The 23,983-nt window shown below is 38.3% G+C and overlaps 3 protein-coding genes across 6 annotated transcripts; 2 read left to right on the forward strand and 1 right to left on the reverse strand.

The window, feature by feature from the left end:
* Positions 1 to 1,899: 1,899 nt before the first annotated feature.
* On the forward strand, positions 1,900 to 5,917 carry LOC121236753 (BES1/BZR1 homolog protein 4-like). Of its 3 annotated transcripts, XM_041133196.1 has the most exons (4): positions 1,900 to 2,403; positions 2,506 to 2,740; positions 4,792 to 5,546; positions 5,633 to 5,917. In XM_041133196.1, exons 2-4 carry the CDS (start codon positions 2,525 to 2,527, stop codon positions 5,634 to 5,636), a joined length of 975 nt encoding a protein of 324 aa, XP_040989130.1. In that variant the 5' UTR covers positions 1,900 to 2,403; positions 2,506 to 2,524; the 3' UTR covers positions 5,637 to 5,917. The 3 variants fall into 3 exon arrangements, with proteins under 3 accessions (XP_040989130.1, XP_040989129.1, XP_040989131.1); XM_041133195.1 differs by having other exon boundaries at positions 1,901 to 2,740; XM_041133197.1 differs by lacking the exons at positions 1,900 to 2,403; positions 2,506 to 2,740 and adding an exon at positions 3,525 to 3,703.
* A 2,569-nt stretch (positions 5,918 to 8,486) lies between these two features.
* On the forward strand, positions 8,487 to 20,775 carry LOC121236754. 2 transcript variants are annotated; one of them, XM_041133198.1, is made up of 7 exons: positions 8,487 to 9,600; positions 10,759 to 10,998; positions 11,657 to 11,746; positions 13,017 to 13,166; positions 13,353 to 13,477; positions 20,115 to 20,244; positions 20,486 to 20,775. In XM_041133198.1, exons 1-7 carry the CDS (start codon positions 9,037 to 9,039, stop codon positions 20,609 to 20,611), a joined length of 1,425 nt encoding a protein of 474 aa, XP_040989132.1. In that variant the 5' UTR covers positions 8,487 to 9,036; the 3' UTR covers positions 20,612 to 20,775. The 2 variants fall into 2 exon arrangements, with proteins under 2 accessions (XP_040989132.1, XP_040989133.1); XM_041133199.1 differs by lacking the exons at positions 20,115 to 20,244; positions 20,486 to 20,775 and adding exons at positions 13,915 to 13,919; positions 19,585 to 19,601.
* Positions 20,776 to 21,802: 1,027 nt separating this feature from the next.
* On the reverse strand, positions 21,803 to 23,978 carry LOC121236766 (seipin-3-like). The gene is made up of 2 exons (XM_041133215.1): positions 22,545 to 23,978; positions 21,803 to 22,372 (listed from the first exon to the last, which is right to left on the reverse strand). Exons 1-2 carry the CDS (start codon positions 22,794 to 22,796, stop codon positions 21,845 to 21,847), a joined length of 780 nt encoding a protein of 259 aa, XP_040989149.1. The 5' UTR covers positions 22,797 to 23,978; the 3' UTR covers positions 21,803 to 21,844.
* Positions 23,979 to 23,983: the final 5 nt, after the last annotated feature.

Consider the following 23,983-nt stretch of genomic DNA (forward strand, 5'->3'; position numbering starts at 1 on the left):
GTCCATTCCGTGACTTGAGCTCGTGACGTGATCCCTACTCTAATACCAATTGTTAAAAACTCATCTATTGATCCAAAAATTCTAAGATTGTTAGATACTAATTTAATTAAACTTTTAACCCTATAATCTTCAAGATTTTAGTACTAGAAAATATTTCCGAACTCACTTGATACTATACTGTCTATATGAGTTGCGAGCATTATTAATTTATTATCGCATATGAGTGGTCAATTTTTATGAGTCCGCAGGAAAACAAGGGTTATGCATCATGTTGAAATATTAATTAAACAAATAATTTGTATTTTCAATAGAAAATGATGAGAAAAGAGCACCATTAGGGTGGTAAAGAATTCGGTTAGGACCGACAAAATTGATAAGATCGAAATTTCCAGTCCAGATCAGACAAGATCGAATTCTGGACCGGTCGATCTCTGTCCCAAAATATGTGGACCGATGAAATTTGTTCCCGTCCCCAAGTCTACAAATTTTGGACTGGATAGGACTGGATCGAATCAAGCCTCTATATATTTTAATTTTTTTTTAATAATTTAATATTTTATTTTTATATAGTAATTATATAAGTTAATAATTTAATTTTTATCTAATTTATTATCATTGACCATATAAAATGTAAAATAATATATGCTATCAATTAATCTATGTACAATGAAATTATTTGATATTCATTAACCATATATAAAATGTATGACGTTGTTAATAATTATATATACTAAAGAGTAAAGTCTAAGTTAATAAGTAGTAACTATCAACGTCATAAATATAATTATAGTAAAATATTTTTTTAACGAGTTAGTTACATAATTCATATTAATAATTCAATTAAGTTTAATTTAGTAATTCAAATATTTTTTATTAATTTATTTGAAAAAAAGATAAAATAATAACAAAATAATTAGACCGACCAGCCAGACTGATAGCTATTGGTCCAATCCGGTCTCTATGGATGTTTAGTCCGATCCAATCTAGAGAAAATGATGGATCCATCATCAGACCAGACCAATTTCCATCCCTAAGCACCATTTATAATTATAATAGGAAGGTGCTAGACCCATATAAAAGATATCAAATTCAATATCGATAGTGGCCCTGTTTGTATTGAGAAGCTATCTCAGTTAATTTTATTTAATCTCATCATTATAATTGTATCAAATTCTCACTCAAAATATAATAAATAATTCAACTTTTTTAAATCTCAGTTTAACTTTTTCAAATCTCAAAATAATAATAATATTAAAAAATAATATTATAAAAATATTTTATTTAACTTTTAACTTTTATCTAAAATAATTTCATCTCATTTCACTATCAAAACAGGGCAGCGTATGTTTTTAATTTTTTAAAATCATTTGTGTTAGTTTCTTAAAAAAAAAGCTAAAAAATAAATATACACAAGTATTAAAAAAAAAAAAAAAGCATCAATTGGTACACTTTATCTATTATCACAGTAGTACTAATCTTCTTAAAAGTCCAACCCTAATCCACCTGGCTAAATTCCTCACAGTTGATAACTTATAGTACAAATACGCTTGCGTTATACATGAAAAATAATTTTAAAAGTTCCATAATAATATACTTCCAAATAAAAACCTAATTTCAGACCCGGCACAAAATTATTTTGACGTAAATAAAAGAAGAAGTTTTTTATTTTTAAGCCTATACGTGAAAGTTTATGTAATATAATATAATTTAAAAAATAAATATTAAATTTAAATAACGTTAATAATATATAGACTTAAAAATAAAATAAATCATTAAAATAATGACAGTTGTTAAAAGAGAGAGTTTGCCACCAAATTAATTTTAAAATAAAAGTAAATCTTTCGAATTCTTATTTCCCATTGCCGAAAAAAAAAAAAACATTGTGGCAAAATAGTAAATTGGATGAAAATCTTGGCCAGCTGAAACCGGCAGACGCATTTTTAGCCCATCTCCCCCAAAACCCCCTTACATTCACACGCCCATTCATCCAGCCGAACAACACTTCCGATTCAGCTTGCGGTTTCCCGGCTAACCGGCCCCTCTGATCGAGCCAGTTTCCGGTATCTACCCGGCCAAATCTAACGCCAACTCTGTCAGATCCGATCTGAGCACTGACCCAAAGCCTCAGGTAAAAATGAAACAATCAGTCTCCGTCTCCGATTCGTTCTGCGATTCTTGCTTCAGAGCTGGCTCTTAGCTCAAATTTATTCCCAAACGTCGTATTTGCCCTCATTTTTCTCAGTCCTTCACTCGATTCACACCGATTCATCGGCCCAGCGCTGAAAACCAGTTTTCCTCGATCATTTTTTGTCAGATTAATACTCATTCTATCCGAAACAGCGCAGTCGCGATCGGGGTTTCGGGCTGAGAGGTGGAGGATCAAAGCTTCTTCTCCTTCATCAAGTCAGAAGCGAAAAGCGGGTTTACTTAATCTCTTCCGAAATCAGTTGTACTGAAAATTGCTTCTGAGTTTAATAACTTTTTGATTCCCACATTCATTGTTAGAGAAGAGAGAGGGAGAGAGATGACGTCAGGCAGCCGGCTGCCTACATGGAAGGAGCGGGAGAACAACAAGAGGAGAGAGAGGCGGCGACGGGCTATTGCGGCGAAGATCTTCTCCGGGTTGAGAATGTACGGAAACTACAAGCTCCCTAAACACTGTGATAACAACGAGGTCCTCAAGGCCCTCTGCAACGAGGCCGGCTGGACCGTCGAAACCGACGGCACCACCTACCGTAAGGTAATATTACCGTTATTTCCTTACAATTCTTTTTGGGAGCCAAAATAATGGTTATCTTTTTCTTTATTGTCAGAGCAAATGAAGTGCTTCCGGCAGTGGTTACTGCTTTTGCTTGTGTTGTTTTGTGCCTGCTAGGATAGGAGTGGAACTATAGATTTACAGAATCAGGAGGCACCGTAGATCGGTAAAACTTGACTTAGCGCCATAGATCGGTTGAGCCTGAACCTTTTTTTTACAGGGTTGATTTGTGCTAACGTGCACTGTCAGTGGCGGTGCACCTTATCATTAGCAGTGTGTCAATGGAGATGGGAATGACGAAAAATTTTGATTCGTTGGTGTCTGCTACCATGCGCCCCATCTGCGGCTCATGTTGGCAATAGTAATTATAACATGCGTGTCCCCTAGCCGGGCCGTGGGTTTAACAGACATGAACTGGTCGGACCGGAGTTCGCGTTTCGTGTTGTTTCCGCACTGGACCCCCCTCAAGCACATTTTAGCAAAGGATAGCGGGTTTTACCAACTGTGCTTGTGTCAGCGGCTCGCGTTACCAGTGGGGCTAAGGTTGTGTGGATGTTGAAATGAGTTGAGTTGAGTTGAGTTGAGTTGAGTTGAGTTGTGATGATAAAATATTATTAGAATATTATTTTTTAATATTATTATTATTATGAAATTTAAAAAAATTGAATTATTTATTATATTTTGTATTGAGATTTGAAAAAGTTGTAATGATGAATTGAGATGAGTTGAGGTGAGTTTGGTAACCGAAGCCTAACAGTCTAATAGGGTCAGTGGCGCACGTTAGCAGTGGGCAGGGAAGTTTGTTTTCTTTTTTTTTTTTTTTTTTTTTTTTTTTTTTTTTTTAATCACTTTTACGCGTGAAGCGGTGTAGAGCCATTAGATTCTCTCTGCTTCCCTGGGCTTTTGATGACTGATGAGAGGCTCTGGAACTGCATAGATCTCGAGGTAACGAGCATGCACTTGCACTTTCGATTTTCATAGTCTTTTTTAGCGGTTTTCGTAGCACTCGGCTTCCTAAAGTTCCTACCTGGGCCTGGAGTCGGCTTCCTAAAACTCTGCCATTTTGGGGTTTGCTCTTTGATATTTACTTTTTTAAATACGCTGCTATCCGTATTATTATTAATTTTTTTTTTTTCCTGAAAATAGAAGAGACTGGGGAATGCAAAGCCGATTACTATTGGCCATTGTCCACTCGATGCAATTGCAATAAAAGTGGACCTTTTGTGCAGTATCTGCTCATTAATGTACTTTGGACATGCCTGTCCCTAGACTTCCCGTGGGCCTTTTTGACCTTTTTATTGTAGCTTAAGCAGTTTAATTCAACTAACTAATCATCAATTACTACCGGCTGTGGGAAGTTTTTATGGTTCTTGATATTTTCATTTATTTCCTTTTTCCCGCTCCAGGGACCTTGGTTTGTCGTTTAAGATATGAATGTCTCTTTGGCTCATGCTAGAACGGGATTGGCAACTGATCTGTTTTGGTTGCTGCTAAAATATCGAGCAATTGACGGTAATTGTTTGCCATTTGCCATCGATTCTACCAACTATTTCGAACCTCTTTTATGTAATTGTAATGGTAGTATTGGATAACTCATGGATAAATTCTTTTTGCAGTTTTATATTAACATAATCTTATCCTTGTAAATAGAAAAATCATGATTGCTATCTTGTTAAGACTAATGGCTGAGGAAATTGTTGGCCTTATACTGGACTTCCGTGATTATTGTCCAAATATTATAAGAACCCAATATTTACAGGACAGCTATCAAGGAGGTTAGCAGAGTAAGAGGCAAGACTTTGTAGTAAACACATGCTAGTTTTACAAAGGCAGGATGAGTTGGGTCAACTGAGAGTTGTCATACTTACAAGGCGGGAAGTCATGGCTCTTTTGTCCTTGTGTATAATCATTCTGATTGCTTTAATGTTTGTTCTTTTTTCATGGCTTCATGTGAAATGCCAATCAAGTATTCGGGTTTATCCTTCAATTATCTTTTATACTTTACTGCCACTAATTATGTTAAATACATGTAGGGATGCAAACCTGTCGATCGCATGGACGTGATTGTTGGATCTGCAGCATCAAGCCCATGTTCGTCTTACCAACCAAGTCCCCATGCTTCATACAACCCAAGCCCAGGCTCCTCTTCTTTCCCGAGCCCAGCATCCTCTTCCTATGCTGCTAATCCGAATGCTGATGGCAGTTCGCTCATCCCATGGCTGAAAAATCTCTCTTCTGCATCACCTTCAGCCTCCGCTTCCAAGTTCCCTCATCTCTACATTCATAGTGGTTCAATTAGTGCTCCCGTTACCCCTCCATTGAGCTCCCCACCTGCTTGTACACCCCGATTCAGAACTGATTGGGATGACCAATCTGCCCGTCCAGGTTGGGTTGGGCAGCATTACTCATTCCTTCCATCTTCCACTCCACCAAGCCCTGGACGCGAAATTGTTCCCGATCCAGAATGGTTTGCTGGAATTCAAATTCCCCAGGTTGGGCCAACTTCTCCGACATTCAGCCTTGTCTCTTCAAATCCATTTGGCTTCAAGGAAGAGGCTTTAGCTGGTGGTGGATCTCGTATGTGGACTCCTGGACAAAGTGGGACATGCTCTCCTGCCATGGCTGCAGGCTATGATCACACTGCTGATATTCCTATGTCTGAGGCAGTTTCGGACGAGTTTGCATTTGGGAGCCACACAACAGGGCTGGTGAAGCCATGGGAAGGAGAGAGGATTCATGAAGAATGTGGAGATGATCTGGAGCTCACTCTTGGAAGCTCAAAGACCAGGTGTGTTGCCGTGGACATGTGATAAGGTACATTAATTGGATGGCTTGGACTCTTTCGTTACTTACTTCAAACATGTTATATTGCAGGTAAATGATTGCACAAGTGAAACAATCAGCGGTTGCTTGTATAAACTCTGAGCTGTTTAAGAAAATGTTTTTTTTTTCCTTTCTTTTTTAAGATCGAAGTGGCACAACAGTAGGTGTTTTTATATTGTTTAATTTCATTTCTTTTCAGATATTATTTTTTTGTCATTTATATATAGGTAGTTCTTCGAAGTGCCTGGTGCTTTTACAACCCTTCAATGTGGTGGTTCTGTGTTTAAACTGATTCCATTGAAAGGATCGATATACATGTATGGATGAGTTGCTATTGATTTGGTTTGCACTTGGATGAGTTGCTATTATTTCCTTTTCCTTTCAAATATTGTTCTTTTGTCAGTTATATATAGGCAGTTCTTAGAACCGATACCATTGAAAGGATCAAATTCAAGTGTATGGATGAGTTGCTATTGGTTTGGCTTACCATTGGAAGCAATGTCAATGACTGAGGACCCCTTTACTGTGTAACTCAATAGCCAAACTTCTTGTGAAATTTTGTATAGAAAAGAGGATTATCCTGTCCTGTACATTCTTTGACATTATAATGTACTGGCCAGACTTTTTTTTTTTATTTCTTTTTGTAAAAATTTGGATAGAAAAGACTTTTATCTTGTCTTTTTATAAATATTCTTTGACATTATGATGTGCTCTGCATGTTATCCAGTCCACTTACTTTCAAGCTTATTATTTCAATCCATCTTTATTTGTTGCTTTTATTAGTGAGAGATGCTTGGTTTAGGTGCTTACTGTTGTGACATAAGAGTTTGTCAATAAAGGAGGCATTTCTCAGACAGCGAAAATTGGATGTGGGCCTAACCACTTCTACTACCTTCGTGGAAACGGCCGCAGGGGTCTCTCTCTGTGGCCTGCCACTTTTACTTTCTTTTTGACCAAAGCTTAAGGGCTCGCGCGGATATTAAATAAAAATAATATCTCATATATCTATAAATAATAGTTAAATTTGTAAAAAATAAAAAATAAAAAATAAAAAAGTTTAAGAATAATAATAAAATAATTTTAAAATATCAACCGTTGTTTGATGTGTATACAAAATCAACAAGATGTTGGCCACGTACCCATACGATTAGGCCAATCCAAGTGGGTTTTGAATTTGATCTCTTTTGGAAGTTTGTTCGGCGATCATTTTCAACTGTTTATTGCAATTATAATGAAGTGTAATTTTGATGTGATATTTGTGTGACCACAGATTTGTCGATATAAAGCCGAAAAAGTCCTTTAAAAAAAAAAAAAAAATTGTTATGAGCCGATGTGATGAGACGCTCTGCCCTGTGTTCGTACCCTACATTTCTTCCCCATGTTTTCCTGCTTATTTCTTCCGAACCGTGCTTGTATTTCAGATGTTGTGATGTGTTGTGGCTTGGAATGGATAGAGTATGTACTTCACGCTATTTCATAAGGAAAATATGCTTATTTTCTCTTGGATTTAATTTTTTAAGAATATTTAAAAGTGTTATTAATAGTATATTTGTATTTTTTTTTTTTTAAATTTGTTTTAAAAAAAAAATGCAATTGTACTAGAGGCACACCTAACAATAAGAGCTGCACGGCAGAGTAAAAAGACCCATTTCATAAACTAGTGTTTCGCTGCACAACTTTTAAGTAAAATCGCAAATGAAGATGTATTTTCTCCTTACTGAATTTGAGGATCGTCTATTAAATTTTCATGTTTCTTTTAAACACATTGTATTATACATTTTCACGGTCGAGTAATATTATTTAAAAATCTTTATACTACACATTATTCACATGACATATTTTGATTTGTAAGATTTAAATATTAAAAATTATTTTTCAAATAAAATTAATCAATATAGATGATATGTAGTGTAAAAACTTTCAAATAGAATTATTCTTTCACAATCAATTACTAATTGTCATCACTTTCATAGTTTTGGTAGTAATGGTAGTCCTTTCGTTTGTTTTCACAGTTCATCTTAACTCATCTCATCTTATATCTAATCGTTATAACTTTTTCAAATTTTCATATAAAATAAAATAAACAATTTAACTTTTTTAAATTTCAAAACAAAAATAATATTAAAAAATACTAACAATATTTTACTCAATTTTTTAACTTTAATCTCAACTCATCTCATCTCATATGTAAAAATAAACGAGACTATTTCTTGACTAAAATTTATTTTCTCCATGAATTTACAATCATAAAAGAATAAATATAAAATAAAAATTATTATATATTTTTAGAGTATGGATGACAACATAATAGTCTATTTTTATTCTCCCTCCAAAGTCCAATACTTATCTATAATTACAGTTACAATAAAATCTTATTGGAAAATGATACTTGGCCTTGTTAGTTTATCCTCTCAATTCCGGTATTTTATTTTATTTTTATTAATAATTAATGAAGTGTTTATTAATAAAATTATATATTTTTTATTTTTAAAAATATTTATAGACATTTAAAAGAATATATAAATATATTTACATTAATGATAAATTTAAATAAACAAATTCATAAGACTGACTAGCATCTTCAAATCGTATATGTAATGATTGTTTCGGAGTTCACTACTCATAACGCTTGTATCTCCAGCAAACACAAGAAACACTTGGATTTCGATAATGGGTTTATTCGGACAGTGTTTTTTTTTTTAATTTTTTTAATTAATAATTAAGAAAAAATATTTTTAATGATGTTATGATTTTTTTAAAAATAATATTTAAATATATCTAAAAAATAATGAAAATTAAAAAAAAAAAAAAAAAAAAAAAAAAACTTTTTTTGACCTTTCTCGGGAGATCTCGGCCTACAACCCTCGGTGTAGCGATGTAGCACTACTCCCTGCAATAGTATCTCTATCCTCTGAGCCACAGTTTTTGCCGCTAACGATTCGAATTGTATGCGCATTGCGCACCCGGCGCACTTCCTCCGTAACCCTTACACACTCGCTACCCTATCTCTAGTATCTACCGGGCCTTCCTCTGCTACGCTTTACATCGTCTCAGTAAAGCCCTAATTTCATTATCTGTGATTTCAAAATATCAATCTTCCAATCTTTCAGAGCTTTTTTATTTTTACCAAAAAAAGAATCCGAGCTTACCTTTGGTTTTCTTCCCGGAATTGGAAAAATTGCATCTCACTCCTGTTTTGTGATTTTAATTTCGGTGCTCCTGATCTTTTAAAACCAAAACCCAGTCCAAACTCCCAAAGAACCATAAATTCTAGCTGTCCCTGTTCGAAACTTCGCGCCTTTTCACTCTCTGTCACCAAATTGGACATGAGATAGAGTTGGAAACAGCGAAACTCAATCGATTTCACAACCGCCGAAGGGAAAAAACCAATTTTAGCTTAGATGAAGAAGCTGTGAGAGACAAAGGAGGCAGATAAGGTCAAGATTCTTCATCGAATGTCGGTAGAGAGGTCGTTTGAGGCATGGGAGGAGGTACAGCGGCACGGTCAGGACTTGGCGGACCGACTAGCTCAGGGTTTCACCGGGTTGATCCAGTCCCACATCAGCCCTCCCTCGTTTTCGTGGCCCAACCCTCAGAAATCCATGCTCTTCGACCTCGAATTCCCAAGTCAGCAGAATTTTGGGAGAGGAGATTTCGGATTGGCGACCGATAGTTCGGGAATTAATGGAGTATTGGCGATTTTCGATATTGGGAATAGGATTGGGCAGGCCGGGGCGGACTTCGGCGCGAACTTGAATGGGTTGGTCCAGCAGTTTTTCAGGAGGCTGCCTGCCCCGTTTCGGCAGGAGGAGAATGCGAAGGCGCCTGTGATGGTGGACGTGGGGGGGAGTAGGCTGAGGGTTGATGGGGGTGTGACTACGCAAGGGGATTTGGGGTTGTTGACGGAGAGGCTGAGGGATTTTGGATTTGCGGAGAACGATAGTGGTGCTGATGAGTTGGTAGATGATGAAGTTGCTGGGTTTAATCTTAGGTCGGCAGGGCTTTTGGGTAGACCGCAGGTAAGAGTTTTGAAGCTAATTACACGAATTCATTCATCAATTTATGCCCTAATCAGGCTTGTGACATTTTTAAAGTGCTAATTTTAGCTTGTAAAAATAACATTTGTATATTTATAAACTGCTGGCGAAGCCCGCGAAGGTATTGGATACCATGCAAGTGATTAAGTCAGGTAGACTAAGCAGTTCTTACGTGGACTTTGGTGAGGAAGAAGGTAGTTGATTATGTGCTTTTAACGGAGCATGCTACGATTATTGTAATGGAATTTTTATTTTCAAACTCCATACTACCACGCGTTTTTCAAATTGCACCCCAAACTATCAAAATAAAAAATTTGTTACCGTAAATTACCATTTTTTTCCATTTTGCACCCTCCATCTAATTGAGCCAAAATCCTTAACTTTTCAAATGAGTTTTTCTAAAAATGCCTTTGTTAAGATTTAGTAAAAATAAAAATAAAGAAATGAAAACTTTTTGTTTTAAGAAAAACAAAAAGATGCCCCCCCCGCCCCCCCCCCCCCCCCCCCCCCCCCCCCCAACCCAAAGTTGAAACAGAAGGATTTGTAGATCAAAAGTAAATTGGATAGATGCTGCTTATTCAATTTTCTTTTATTTTTTCCCTTGAGGACAATTTTCTTCCATTTGGAAATTATTGTGTTGATGCAATTACACTTAATCACATATGGCCAAGAAAATTTTTCGCATTTTTTTTGTGCCCTATTGTGTCTATACAATCATTTGTGTTTTCCATTAATTTAATTGCATCATAGTACCATTTTGTCGGGAACTTTGTTTTCACATGTAGTGTTTTTGGAAACTGACTCACAAAGATTTGATCAAGTATGTATCTTTCATCATGGAAAGGATTAAAAAATCTAGATCATTTAAATTCCCTGAGAAATGGGCATGACAGTTTCATTTATATGTGGAACTTGTAAAAATTGTAATGACCATCCTGCATGGCAATTGTTTTGTCTATTCTATGATAACCTCTTCGTTCTGAAAAATTTGTCTGTTTCTCATAGCAGTCTCATTTATGAGCTTTTTTTTACCAGATGTAAGTAGAAGGAGGAAGTCATTTAAGATTTTCTTTCTTTAATTTGATGGCTGCTGCTATTTTTTCAATTGTTTTGTAAGTGGTATGGTTTTATTTGATGTAGGGGATCATAAATATTACATCAACCTATGATAGCAGAACACATGACGTAGAAAGTTCTTTGGTTGCACGGGGAGATTTATGGAGGGTAGAGGCATCACACGGCAGTTCTACATCTGGAAATGAAAATTCATCTCTCTTTCTTGTCCAGCTTGGACCAGTGCTCTTTATTCGTGATACAACTCTTCTTTTGCCTGTCCATTTGTCAAAGCAGCATTTGCTTTGGTATGGCTATGATAGGAAGGTATGATCAGCTTTAATTGTACTATTGTTTATTTATTTTTTAATATTTATTTATTTGTAATGTACAACTTAATTCATGCAAGCCTAAATAAAGAAGATCCTGTAGGCTCCACCCTACAAGGCTGTTTTCATGGTGATTTAATGAAACTGCCTCCAAAGATATCCTGAATTTGCAGCATTACGAGCATCTTCCACTGATCTAAATTCTTCCAGAGTTTACTACCCTACTCTGTGTGGGTGTGTGTGATATTATAACAGACATAAAGAGTGCAAAACTAATTGTGTAAGAAGGCAAATGCATATATAAGCAATAAGTTTTGGCGACCTTTCTGTGCACTTGTATTGTCACCTATAAACAAGTCTTCTAAATGATGTTTTTAGTAATCTTAAATGAACACAATGTACTTTGTAACACTGACTTGGCATGCATTATGTGTAAGCTGCCTCCTCTCCAAGAACTTTTTAATGCGTGTGATGAATTAAATTATGGCGTTGATGGATTCAGTGGCTTCCCATTTCCTCTACTACTATGTGGCCTTTCCCTGTGATTCATTACCATGGTGCTATTGTTGTGGCTTAATTTGCGATATGATGGGATTGCATCTCCAGATTTTCCCTCCCTTGGTTTGTACTCATTTCTTCATTTATTTAATTTTCAGAACGGAATGCACTCACTTTGTCCAGCTGTGTGGTCAAAGCATAGAAGGTGGCTGTTAATGTCAATGCTTTGTCTCAATCCCTTAGCTTGTGTAAGTTACTAATTTCTATTAGAACATTGTAATTAATAAGTGAAATTATTTATTTGATGCCTCCTTTACAGGGTAAGTCTTTGGACAGTCTTCCTTATGACTACTTAATTCCAAACAGAATTTATGTTTTGAGTTTGTTTATCATTAATGCTTCCTTTTCGTTTGTAGGACTTGGATGGTCCTGCTTTCTTGCTTGCCTTGCATAATTGAGGTTGAGAGTTCCAGTGAAGATTTCTTAGGGCTCGTTTGGATACTAAGAATATCTCAGAATAGTAGTGAAATGGTTTGTGATTAGTAGTGAAATACGAACGTTAAGATGTTTTATTGGATTTTGGGAAAGGAGAGAGAAAAAATTAAATAAAAATATTATAAAGTTAAAATATTAAAATATTGTTTGAATATAACTTTTAATATAATTTTTGTTTGGAAGTTTGAGAAAGTTGTATAGGGTTTGTGTTTTGTTTGGGAGTTTGTGAAAGTTATAATGATTAGGTAATGATTAGATGAAAAAGTTGAAAATTTGAAATTGAAAAGTGTTTTGTGTTTAAGTGATGTTTGGAAAAGAAATATTTGAGAATCTCAAGGAATATCTGAGAATATTTGAGAACAATCGTATTCCCAAATGGGCTCACTAGTCTTTTGCATGGCGTAATTGAACTCAGGACCCATCCCAAACATACCCCTCCCATTTACCTCCTGAGCTAACTCAGCATGAGAGGCATGATTACAGAAAAACAACATACTCTAGCTTTTAGAATCAATTAATAAGTGGTGTGATTAAAAAAGAAGTGTGAGCATTTATTATGCGGTTACATTTTAGTGAAATTCTATAGTGCACTGAGCCTGAGGATATAAACTGCAAAAAATGAGCTGAGTTGGTCTCTGTGATACTGGAGTCCATGAAAGTCATTTAAGTATGCTATCACATGGAAAGTAGACTAGACAATTTTATTGGAGTGCTAGCCTGAAATATTGAGTTTCATACCATCAAATTCAATCTTTTTAAAAAGGATTATCCATCAATATTCATTTATTGACTTCTAAATTTCTTGGAGATCCACTAAAATCTTACGTTCCAAGTTTACTGATTGACTAACTGAAGGCATGAATGAAGTCCTCATTTCATTTGAAAATCAATTTCTATTATCATGTTCTCAAGTTGAACCATCTTGAGTAGGTGTAGCAGTTTGCTCATAATAAATTACGAAAATACGAGTAAGCTGCCAGCTTCTTTGGGTGGAGATTGACACAATTTTTCTTCTCTATCTAGTCGTTTGTAGATTTACAGTTTCCAAATGGGAAGTTGACATATGTATCTGGTGAGGGGCTTACTACAAGTGCTTTCCTGCCTATTTGTGGAGGCCTTCTACAGGCTCAGGGTCAATATCCAGGAGAAATGAGATTCAGCTTTTCTTGCAAGGTGAGATCGCAAATTCATAACAAGCTATGGAAAAATAATTTTGGCAAAATTCATCTCATTGAATCTAAAAAATGTATTACACTTTTTTCCTGTAGCTGATTCTATAACAATTTGTTAATAATTCTAAGTTGGTGCCTATGTGAATGGGCCTTAATATTTCCATTTGGAATCCTTTGTATTTTTCAGAATAAGTGGGGAACACGCATCACACCGATGGTGCAATGGCCTGACAAGTCGTTTGCGTTTAGTTTTGCACAAGCCTTGGCTTGGAAGAGATCTGGTCTCATGGTGAAACCGACTATCCAATTCAGGTTAGATTATCTGCCTTGGCTTTTTCTAGTTGCCAATGGATTAGGCAATTTAATATTAAGCTAAATACATTTTTTTTTTTACTAAGAAAATTTTATTGATCGAATGAAATACGTGAAGCCCATGTACACAGGAAGTATACAAAAGAAACACCTAATTACATTTCAACAGCTAAATACATTAGTACTCGTTGAAAGTCTATCGGGTGGCACTAAAACTCCCAAGCTAAATTTTAGTCAATTTTACCTTGAAACTTTCAAGAAGGTAAAAGTAGACCCCTAGGTTAGGTTTGCATCCAACTTGATGTCAGATATGTCGATCTAGATAATATTATAGAAAAACCGAAAAAAAAAAAAATTAAACGGTATTTAGATATGGTTTAAGTATGTTTGCTCAAATTATTATGTCAACGGTTGACAGTTGTTATTTATAAAAATAGGTGGTAAGCTCTCTCTCTAAAACTTTTCTCTCTGTACAACTTCCCTACGTAAACTTTCTGCTTCATCTCAATGGAGTTGGTGGGTGTTTGATCGTAGTTTTTCGTTCAAAGGGAAGGATTATGGATTATCGGAGAGTAACAAACGTAGAACTAAAGTCTTTTGAGGTGTTAAGGGATGGATGTAGGATTCTCATTACTGAAAAGGGGTGGAAGCTGGTGAAGAAAATGAGTCTGGAGCTGGTTACAGTGCACTGGTTCACTAAAGCTTTGGAAGATTGTTTAATGGCTGGAAGAAAGGAGTTTTATACAGGGCATAGGGAAGGTGACAGGGGCTTCATAGCACAGAGGTGTTCTAATCTCCAGGGAGTTTTCATGGCTTTGGTGGAGTATGGGAGAGGCGGCCGTCGAAACTGCATCTTTATTCCGGAAGATAAGGATGGTAGGGGCTGGAGGAAGATGGTGGAGGTCTTGAAGGAGGCTGGGCGTGGTGGTTACAAAGGGTTGTCTACGACGGGAAGGATGGTAGCTCAGCCTTCGTACTTGGAGGCTTTCAAAAACCCGAGGGTTTTGAACCCATCACGTCAACCTGCTGGGGTGGGTGGTGCAGTGCCGTTGCAAAAGTTTGTATGCGACGTTGTTCCTATAGGGGAGCAGAGCAGTGAGGGTGGTGGCAGAGATTGTGTCGGGCTAAATAAGGAAGAAATTCTACGGGCTGTGATGGATATGCAGAGACAAGTGGATGTTTTACAGCTTAATATTAATGTTCTAAAACGGTGCGTTCAAGAGGATAAAGAGGAGGGGGGCACGGGTCTGGGTGAGAGGGGCATGGGTCAAGGGGATGATGGGTTTAAAAATAAATTGAAAAAGGCCTCTGGGCTAACGGGCCAGGAGCTGTCGGGGCCCAGTCACACTAAGCAGGCAGATGAGAAAGCATCAGAAGGGCTGGGCCAAGCTGTTGGGCCTCGGGGTCAAACACAGCCCACAAGCCCTTACGCATGGAGGAGACGCACCCCGTCTGTCTCGGTGATGCTGTCGGATCCACCCTTGCCGGCAACGAACTAGATGGCCCCAGCGAACACGGTGAACATGGCGACACCATCGGCGGTTGTGACACCATCGGCAGATGGTGCCGGCGAACACGGCGACACTATTGTTGTGTTACAGCCTACGGTGAAACTGGGTCTCTCTCAACCCACGGTGAGAGACGACGGAGTACACGGCGACACCATTGTTTCGCCGGTGTCACCATTGTTTCGTCGGCGTCCCCTGCATCAGGTAGAGGTTCTGAACCTGGAGTCCCCTCTTTGTCCTGTGACGTGGGGGTTACCAGGTATCACGCGGGGCGTAAACCAGCCACCGAGCGTAGCTGCTGAAGATCTACACAGCCAGACAGTGCTGAGGAACCTAGGGGGAGGCTCCTCCTCCTTGCCGAAGCTTTAGATCCATTCCGAGGATCACATAGAGCTTATAATGCATGATGACAGTACTGAAGCTAGAGTTCTCGGGGCAGAGGGGATAGGCTTGGAGATGGTGAATGTTGGGCTCCTTGGGAGCTTAGTCCCTGAGACTCAATTTCCATCTAGTGATGCTGTGGTTGAATGGGAGGGTAGAAATTTATTTGGGGAGGAAGAAAAGAGGGAGATACATTCTACACAGTGGGCTTATAGTGTTGGGGAGCCTATCCCATTGAAACGTTTACTTCCAAATGAATCAACTACACTAGATTGGATGCTAAAAAAGGTGAAAGAATTGCAACACTTGATAGGTATGGACTGTGTGGGTTATGAAGAGCAGTTTTTTGCGCTACTTATTGCCATTGAAGCGGGCCACTCACAAGCTAAGAAATCAGGGTCGAAAAAACAGCGGGAGCTCAAGCGTCTTACTTGGTCATTAAATTATGAAGGAAGTTCAAGCCGAGAAAGATCAAAAGGGAAGGGGCTTGCTTCTCCTTTATGAAGCCAAAAATCATATCTTGGAACATCCGGGGGCTAAATGAGGCAAATAAGAGGCTTCAAATAAAAAATCTGCTGCTAGAATGGAGGGCGGACATAGTATGTTTAGAAGAAACTAAATTGAAAACTATTTCTAGAAGACTAGTTCGAAGTGTTTGGAGCTGTACTTATGCAGATTGGGTGTATCTTGCTTCAAACGGTGCTTCATGAGGTATTTTAGTAATGTGGGATAAAAGAGTTGTTGACAAAATGGAGGAGTTTGTGGGGGAATATACTGTGGCATGCTTTTTTAAGAGTGTGGTAGATAATTTTGTGTGGGCCTTTGCCGGGGTTTATGGTCCAAATGTGGACAATGACAGAAGATTTTTATGGGAGGAACTTGCTGGGCTACATAGTTGGTGGGAACTTCCGTGATGTATAGGAGGGGATTTTAATGTCATTAGATCAACAAGTGAACGGTCGGGTGAGAGTAGGATGCGACCTGCAATGATAGAGTTCTCTGATTGTATTTTTGAGTTAAACTTGTTGGATATCCCTCTCTCGGGAGGTGCTTTTACTTGGTCGAATAATCAGACATGGTCCCGGCTGGACAGATTTCTCATCTCATCGGAATGGGAGGTGCACTATCCGGAGGTGTGCCAAAAGAGAATGCCTCGTCTTTGCTCAGATCATTTTCCTATCTTATTGGATTGTGGGGGCATTCGAAGTGGGCGCCGTTATTTTAAGTTTGAAAACATGTGGCTGAAAAGTGAAGGTTTTGTGGATAAGGTGAGGCAATGGTGGTCTTCTTATCAGTTTTATGGTAACCCTCTTTCATTTTAGCCAGTAAACTGAAAGCTTTGAAAAATGACCTTAAGCTTTGGAACATACACTCCTTTGGAGATTTAGGGGAGCGTAAGAAACGCATGGTGGATGAATTACAACAGCTCGAGTGTATACTTGAAGTTAGAGCTCTCGTACCGCAGGAAATATTGAGGAAGACTGAGTTGGTTTCAGAATTAGAGAGAGTACTATCATTAGAAGAGATTTCTTGGCGCCAGAAGTCGAGAGCATTGTGGCTGAAAGAAGGGGATCGGAGTACAAAGTTCTTCCATAGAGTTGCCAACTCCCATAGAAGAAATAATACCATTGCAATGTTGAATATAAATGGTATGTTGTGTAAGGAGGCCCCTGTGATTAGTGAACATGTGGTGGATTTCTATGAACAACTACTTACAGAAAGAGAGGGATGGAGGCCAAAGATGGATGGCCTTGGTTTTGATACGATTGAGCCTCAAGAAGCGGCGTGGTTAGAGAGGCCCTTTGAAGAAGGGGAAGTGTATGAGGTAGTGAGACGTATGGTCAAAGATAAAGCTCTCGGTCCAGATGGTTTCTCGATGGGCTTTTTCCACTCTTGTTGGGAAGTGGTAAAAGTAGATTTAATGAATGTGTTTTATGAAGTTTCATTGGTTGGGAAGTTTGAGAAAAGCATAAATGCCATATGCGTTGATCCCTAAGAAGATGGGGGCGGTGGAGATTAAGGATTTTCGACCCATCAGCCTGGTGAATGGAGTGTATTAAATTATTTCAAAGGTTTTGGCTAACAGATTGGGGGTGGTTCTGGGGAAGATTATCACGAAAACACAAAATGCTTTTGTTAAGGGGCGACAAATTTTGGATTCAGTTCTTATTGCTAATGAAGGACTAGATAGCAGATTGAAGGCTGGATTTACAGGGATTCTGTGCAAATTAGATATGAAGAAGGCATATGACCATGTAAACTGGGATTTCCTCTTGTATGTGCTGGGTAGATGTGGCTTTGGGGTGAGATGGTGTACTTGGATAAGGTGGTGTATCTCTACGGCCAGATTTTCAGTCTTGATAATGGCTGTCCGACTGGCTTCTTTAGCAGCTCTCGAGGTCTCAGACAAGGAGATCCTCTGTCCCCACTCCTTTTTGTTATCGTTATGGAGGCATTGAGTAGGATGATATCGGCGGTGGTCACGCATGGGTTGGTGGCTGGTTTTCCGATTGGTGATCCCAATAGGGGTACTATTGTTTTGTCTCACTTACTATTTGCAGATGACACCCTTTTATTTTGTGAGGCTGATCACAACCAGTTGAGGACATTGAAGGCTCTGTTATTATGCTTTGAAGCAGCGTCAGGCCTGAAAATTAATTTTGACAAGTCAGAATTAGTACCAGTGGGGAATGTGAGCAATACTAGGCAGTTAGCAAGCATTCTTGGGTGTAAGATAGCTTCTCTTCCCATTACCTATTTGGGATTACCTTTGGGGGCTGTTGCTAGGGCCTCATCCATTTGGGATTCTGTTATTGAAAAGATAGGAAAAAAATTAGCAGGATGGAAGAGATTGTATTTGTCGAAAGGTGGCCGGGTTACTCTCATTAAGAGTACCCTTTCTAACTTACCTACGTACTTTCTATCTTTGTTTCAATTGCCTGTCAGTGTAGCGGCTCGGATTGAGAAACTGTATCGTGATTTTCTATGGAGTGGGATAGAGGATGAATTCAAATTTCATTTAGTGAGCTGGGACAAGGTGTGTAGACCAATCTCGTCAGGTGGGTTGGGCATAAAGAATTTGAGAACATTAAATCGGGCTTTGCTTGGGAAGTGGTTATGGCGGTATAATTTGAAAACTGGAGCTCTATGGAAACTGGTGATTGATTATAAACATGGAAGCTTATGGGGGGGCTGGTGCACAAAAGAGGTAATTGGGGCAAGTGGAGTGGGGATATGGAAACACATTAGGCGCGGGTGGGGGGACTTTATTACTCATTCTAAAATGGTGTTGGGGAGGGGATCCCGTATTAAGTTTTGGGAGGACATTTGGTGTGGGAGTGAGGCCCTAAAGGAGGCATTTCCAGCTGTTTTCCGTGTGGCTCTCAACCAGGAAGCATTCATTGAGGACCTCATGATTATATCAGGGGATCATGTGCAGTGGAACGTGACATTTAGTAGAGCGGCACAAGATTGGGAAGTAGACATTTTTTAAGCCTTTTTCAGCCTCATATATTCTGTGAAGCCGAATAGACAGCAAGCTGACAGCTTATGGTGGAACCCGACGGGTAAGGGCATTTTCTCTGTTAGATCCTTCTATAAGTCCCTTTCCCACACCAAAACCATTCAGTTCCCATGGAAGAGACTTTGGAGAAATAAGGCGCCTCCGAAAGCGGTTTTCTTTACATGGACAGCAGCATGGGGGAAGATTCTGACCATTGACAACCTGAGGAAGCGACGGTTAGTTATACTAGACTGGTGTTGCTTGTGTAAGAGATCAGGTGAGACAGTGGATCATCTATTGTTACATTGCGAGATAACGAGAGCCTTGTGGGTGGAAGTTTTCAGTCGAGTAGAGTTACCTTTCGTGATGCCAGAAACTGTGGTTGATCTGTTGGCCAGTTGGACACTCCCGAGAGGCGTTCAACAAATTAAGGAGGTGTGAAAATGATCCCGATCTGTATCATGTGGTGTATTTGGCAAGAGCGCAATGATCAGACTTTTGAAAACATGGAGCGGTCGCCGGGGGAACTTAGAGCTTTACTTTTCCGTACTTTAATGTTATGGGCCATTGCTATAGATTTTAATGGCCTGAATGTACATGACTTCTTAGCTTCCCTTTCGTTGACCTAGATAGGTTTTATCTCCTGTATCCATCTTGTGTACTTGGGTTTTTGCCTATCTCTATTTATAATATTATCGATTACTTATCAAAAAAAAAAGTTCCTGCTATTTTCTTACTATCGGTGGGAGGCCGGTGTAGTTTGTCCATCTACCCTTACCTATATAAAAAAAGAAGTTTGTCCATCTACCCTTCTGGGTAACCCAGGTTGCATGAATATTGCTGTCAAGATAATCTTTAGTTCCACACGAGAGCCATTTTCACAACTCTCTTCGAGAAAGAGATATAAAGCTGCAAAGCATGCAATTCAAGGAAAAAAAAGCCATCGTTTTGGTTCCGAGCTACTTGCAGAATTTAAAATCAGCGATGCCATAGTTTCCTGTCTCATATTGCTATTACGTATATGCCTTCTTTTGCTTTCTGATAAGATATACGCCTTCAGATTAGATATTCCGCTTTTTGGTTTTGGTTTCTTAACTGTACACTGATTACATATGCAATCAGTTTTAGCTGTACCCAGTCAGTGGTATGCTAATGCTTTGCTTCCATATTTTTAAAGAAATCAATTTGCTCTCAAATCATAAGACTTGGTGTTCACATATTTCTTGTTAAATGTTGCAATGGCCAGTTTATGCCCCACTTTTGGTGGAAGCAATCCTGGGTTGCAGGCGGAGCTTATTCATACGGTGAAGGAGCAACTGAGTCTGATATTGGGATGTGCATTCATGACTCATCCTTCTGCATTTGCGTCTATTTCTGTAAGTCATTGTTTCACAGTAGTGTTCTATTGATGTCTTGAGGGCATTAGCATTAGGTTTTCTCCTACCATTGCAAAAAATAAAGCATATATCACCTTTCCTTCTCTGGATTTTTTTTTTTTTTCCTTTCTAATTATTGATCTTGGACGTTTACTTTGTTATGACATTGCTCTGCCACTTTTCCTTCTAGTATAATTGAATTTCATTTTTCCTCTTCTTGTGGTGTATGTTCTATGCACAGCTTGGCAGGTCAAAGTGGAATGGAAACGTTGGGAGTTCTGGGATAGTTGTGAGAGTGGACACCCCTCTTTCCAGTGTTGGTCGACCTTTCTTATCTGTTCAGATAAATTGTGGTATTGAATTTTAAACGTGATCCCACATAAGCCCCAATCAAAGTGTACAGTCTCAAGCTCAGAAACCATACAATAATACAACGTGTGAATATTTGAATGTTATTTAATGCCAGTTACACTGATACCATCTTCTTTGTATTTGGAATATTTTAATACATTATCTCCTTTTTTTTTTCCCCTAGTCCACTTGGGTAATGGGTTGCATTTTTTGAAAATTTTTACTGTTTTGGTATTTCTAGATATAGATATTCTATACATATACTACTATGGAAATGGGATACCATTTTTTTTATTTTTTTGTTCATCTTTGGGGTTCAAAAAATAAGCTCAAAACCCCAAAAGAAAGGCCAAGATGTTTGTAGAATTTTTGGGGATGAGATTATTTGTGGAATATCGCTGATAAAAGTCGTGAACTGGATCTTTTTTATTTCGCATTTCTCTTCTAAATTGCAAGTGATAAAATTGGGTAGAGCAGAGTACCGCTCGATTAGTTTCAAGATGAACATTGAAAAAATGAAAATAAAAATGATGGACGAATATACTGCCTGTCTGGTTTAAACTTTGCTATGTTCACTGGTGCTTAAAACTTGTATCGATTATTATTTTTTGAAGAATAAAAAATCTAAGCACCAAACTATAAAAAACATTGAATATGCTTGATGCTGAAAATAACTCGACATTAAACGTCGTGAAATTGACTTATTTTAAGAGGACAAAAAAGAAAGGGACTAGACTCAAAGTTTTAAATTTTGTGCCGTACCGGCTGGTACGGTCAAAATTTTTCGTTTCAGCCATCCGGCCGGTACAGGTACTATACCTGTTCCGTACCGGCCAAAATATCGGCCGTACCGGTCTTACCGGTCTCAATTTCGGCCTGTACCGGCCTATATTTCGGCCTATGTTTTTTTTTTTTTTTCATTTTTTCAAACTACAAACTTATTTTTTAACCTTCAATTCAGATTAGACTATTTATAATTTATATATATATATATGTATTTGTATATAATTTATTTATATATAGACTATTATTTTAAAATATAATTTTTATATATATTTATATATATAATTTATTTATAGATCGACTATCCCGAAACATTATCTCAAAATGTTATCTTGAAACGATACCGGTACCGAAATATTTCGTTCCAGTATCTTGATCGGTACGATATTCGATACGGTATTCAAAACATTAGGCTAGAGCCACAAACGGCGAAAAATTTAATAATTCTGAATGTAATATTATTCCTTCAAATCCTTTTTATGTAAAGTAAGCCTTCTCTTCGGGTTCTTTTGCTCCGGAAGATGGTGTTTGAATGAGAATCCCTTGCAGTTGAACCAATCCTTGGCTTTCCTGATCCCTGGACAATCATAGGTCTGCAGAAGGCTAGGATGAACACCAACTCTGTGAGGAATGACATTATACTTGCCCAAACAAATAGTGTTCTCCTCCAGTACCAAATAATCTTCTTCAACTTAGGGAGCTCAGATTCAAGCGCTACCGATGCAGCATATACTTGAGGTATACCGGCACCATGTTGGTATTCTGCTCGAGGTTCTAGTGTCATCTTCAAGCAGGCAGTTGGCTCAATCCCTTCAGTGAATTTGTTCATTTTTATGTTCAGAGCTTGGGATTCTGATTGGAAACCAGCAATAAGTGGAGCACTCTTAAGGAAGATTTCAACAAAGCGGATCGGCTGGCATTTGAATCGCAGCGTGCACGGATAACTGGAACAGGCTGTGATATTACCATTTCCTGACAGGAATTCAACCCTCACCTTCATGCAAAAATAATGGTGGATGAAATCACAAACTTGTTTCATTGCATTTTGGCATTAGAATCAATTATCCAGAAAATCTAAGAGTAATGATAAGCCAATTCAATCAGCACGGTACAAATTGCCATCATATTTTCACTAGCAGAAAATCTGGAGGGATCAGAGATCATACCTGGAAGACACCGAGCTTTCGATTATACTCAGATTCAGGCACCGTTAATGAAACAGTGAGCTGCAATTTATGGTTGTAAGGAATGAAACGACTGCCAATAACAGAAGAAGAGATGATTGGCACCAAAGCAACAGGACTTGTTTTGGTGTAGTCGAAATTCAGTGTCTCGACTTTCTGAATGGGCTTCTCAATCAGGTGTCTCATCATGAAACCCCCTAGTACGAAACCTGATGCTAGCAACGCTAAAAGCATGCACAAAACGTAGATGACCGAGAAGATGGCCCGACCAACCCTCACTACCACTGATTTTCGTGCATTCACACTCAGTTACGCTAGAAGTGACATTCATATACGTGACATCCCACCTTCCAAACATCTTTCTCATCATATATCCTCTACTGTGCCTTAAGAGTTTGAAATGGAAACAGCATGAACATGAACGGAAAATATGCTAACCATATCGGAAATGTGAAAATCCTAACCGGTAGGTTGAGTTGGAATCCAATAAATTTTATCAACAGTAATGGAAGAAAAGGTAGAAAGTTGAAAGGAAAATTATCATAATAGCTTCCTGACGGAACATGGGCATGTTCGTTATCCCATTCGCTCGTGGCATCGAATTGATCTCTCCTCAAATCGACCTGACGATCGTCACAATTCGAGCATGCCCTTTCAATTTCTTGCATAGTAGAACTTGCTTTATCTCTTTTTGCTTGATAATTACTTTCTGCACAATCCTGGCAACTCTGTGAAGTAGTGTTCCAACCACTACCATTTTGATCAGTCGATGAACGAAGCGGATTGTCACTTAAAAATGACTGTTTTCCAAGGCCACTTGCAAAGGGGTTAGATTTCAGCGATTTCTGATCCTTAAACACCATGTCTACTCCATCTATAGTCCATTTGATCAGACGACACTTCAGCACATCAAGCAAATTTTCGGACTTCACGCTATCTTTGCACTCAAATCTAGGGAACTCATCCCGACTATGCAGGAACCCATGATCGACGTTGGAATCAAGAACATTTTCCAGACTATTGGGTTCTTCCATGCCAATGACTTGCAAAGATTGAGGAAGGCTAGAGGGTTCGTCAGGAAGTGGCACTCGAGCCGAGTGAGAGAGAGAGAGAGAGGGACCAGTGGCGCAATGGACGAAACCGTATGTAGAAAAGGCAACTTTATCGCACGGAAATGATGACATGGCACGACATTATTTCCTTGGGATTCTAAAAGATTGGGTCTTCTGGTTGACTGGTGCATGATCCGACGAATGATTTTGGTGGTCTTAATCTGAGGAAAGCTTTACGGGTCGGAGGAGGTCAGAAATCAGGATAAGATTTGTTGCAGCATGTCACACACTTCTATGTTGCTCCTGTTCTTTTACTTGTAATTTCAGGCCTATGCGCTCATGTTCATGGATATTGCAAATCAATTATTC

Source organism: Juglans microcarpa x Juglans regia, chromosome 6S (genome assembly GCF_004785595.1).
Source record: "Juglans microcarpa x Juglans regia isolate MS1-56 chromosome 6S, Jm3101_v1.0, whole genome shotgun sequence".
Classification (NCBI taxonomy): domain Eukaryota; kingdom Viridiplantae; phylum Streptophyta; class Magnoliopsida; order Fagales; family Juglandaceae; genus Juglans; species Juglans microcarpa x Juglans regia.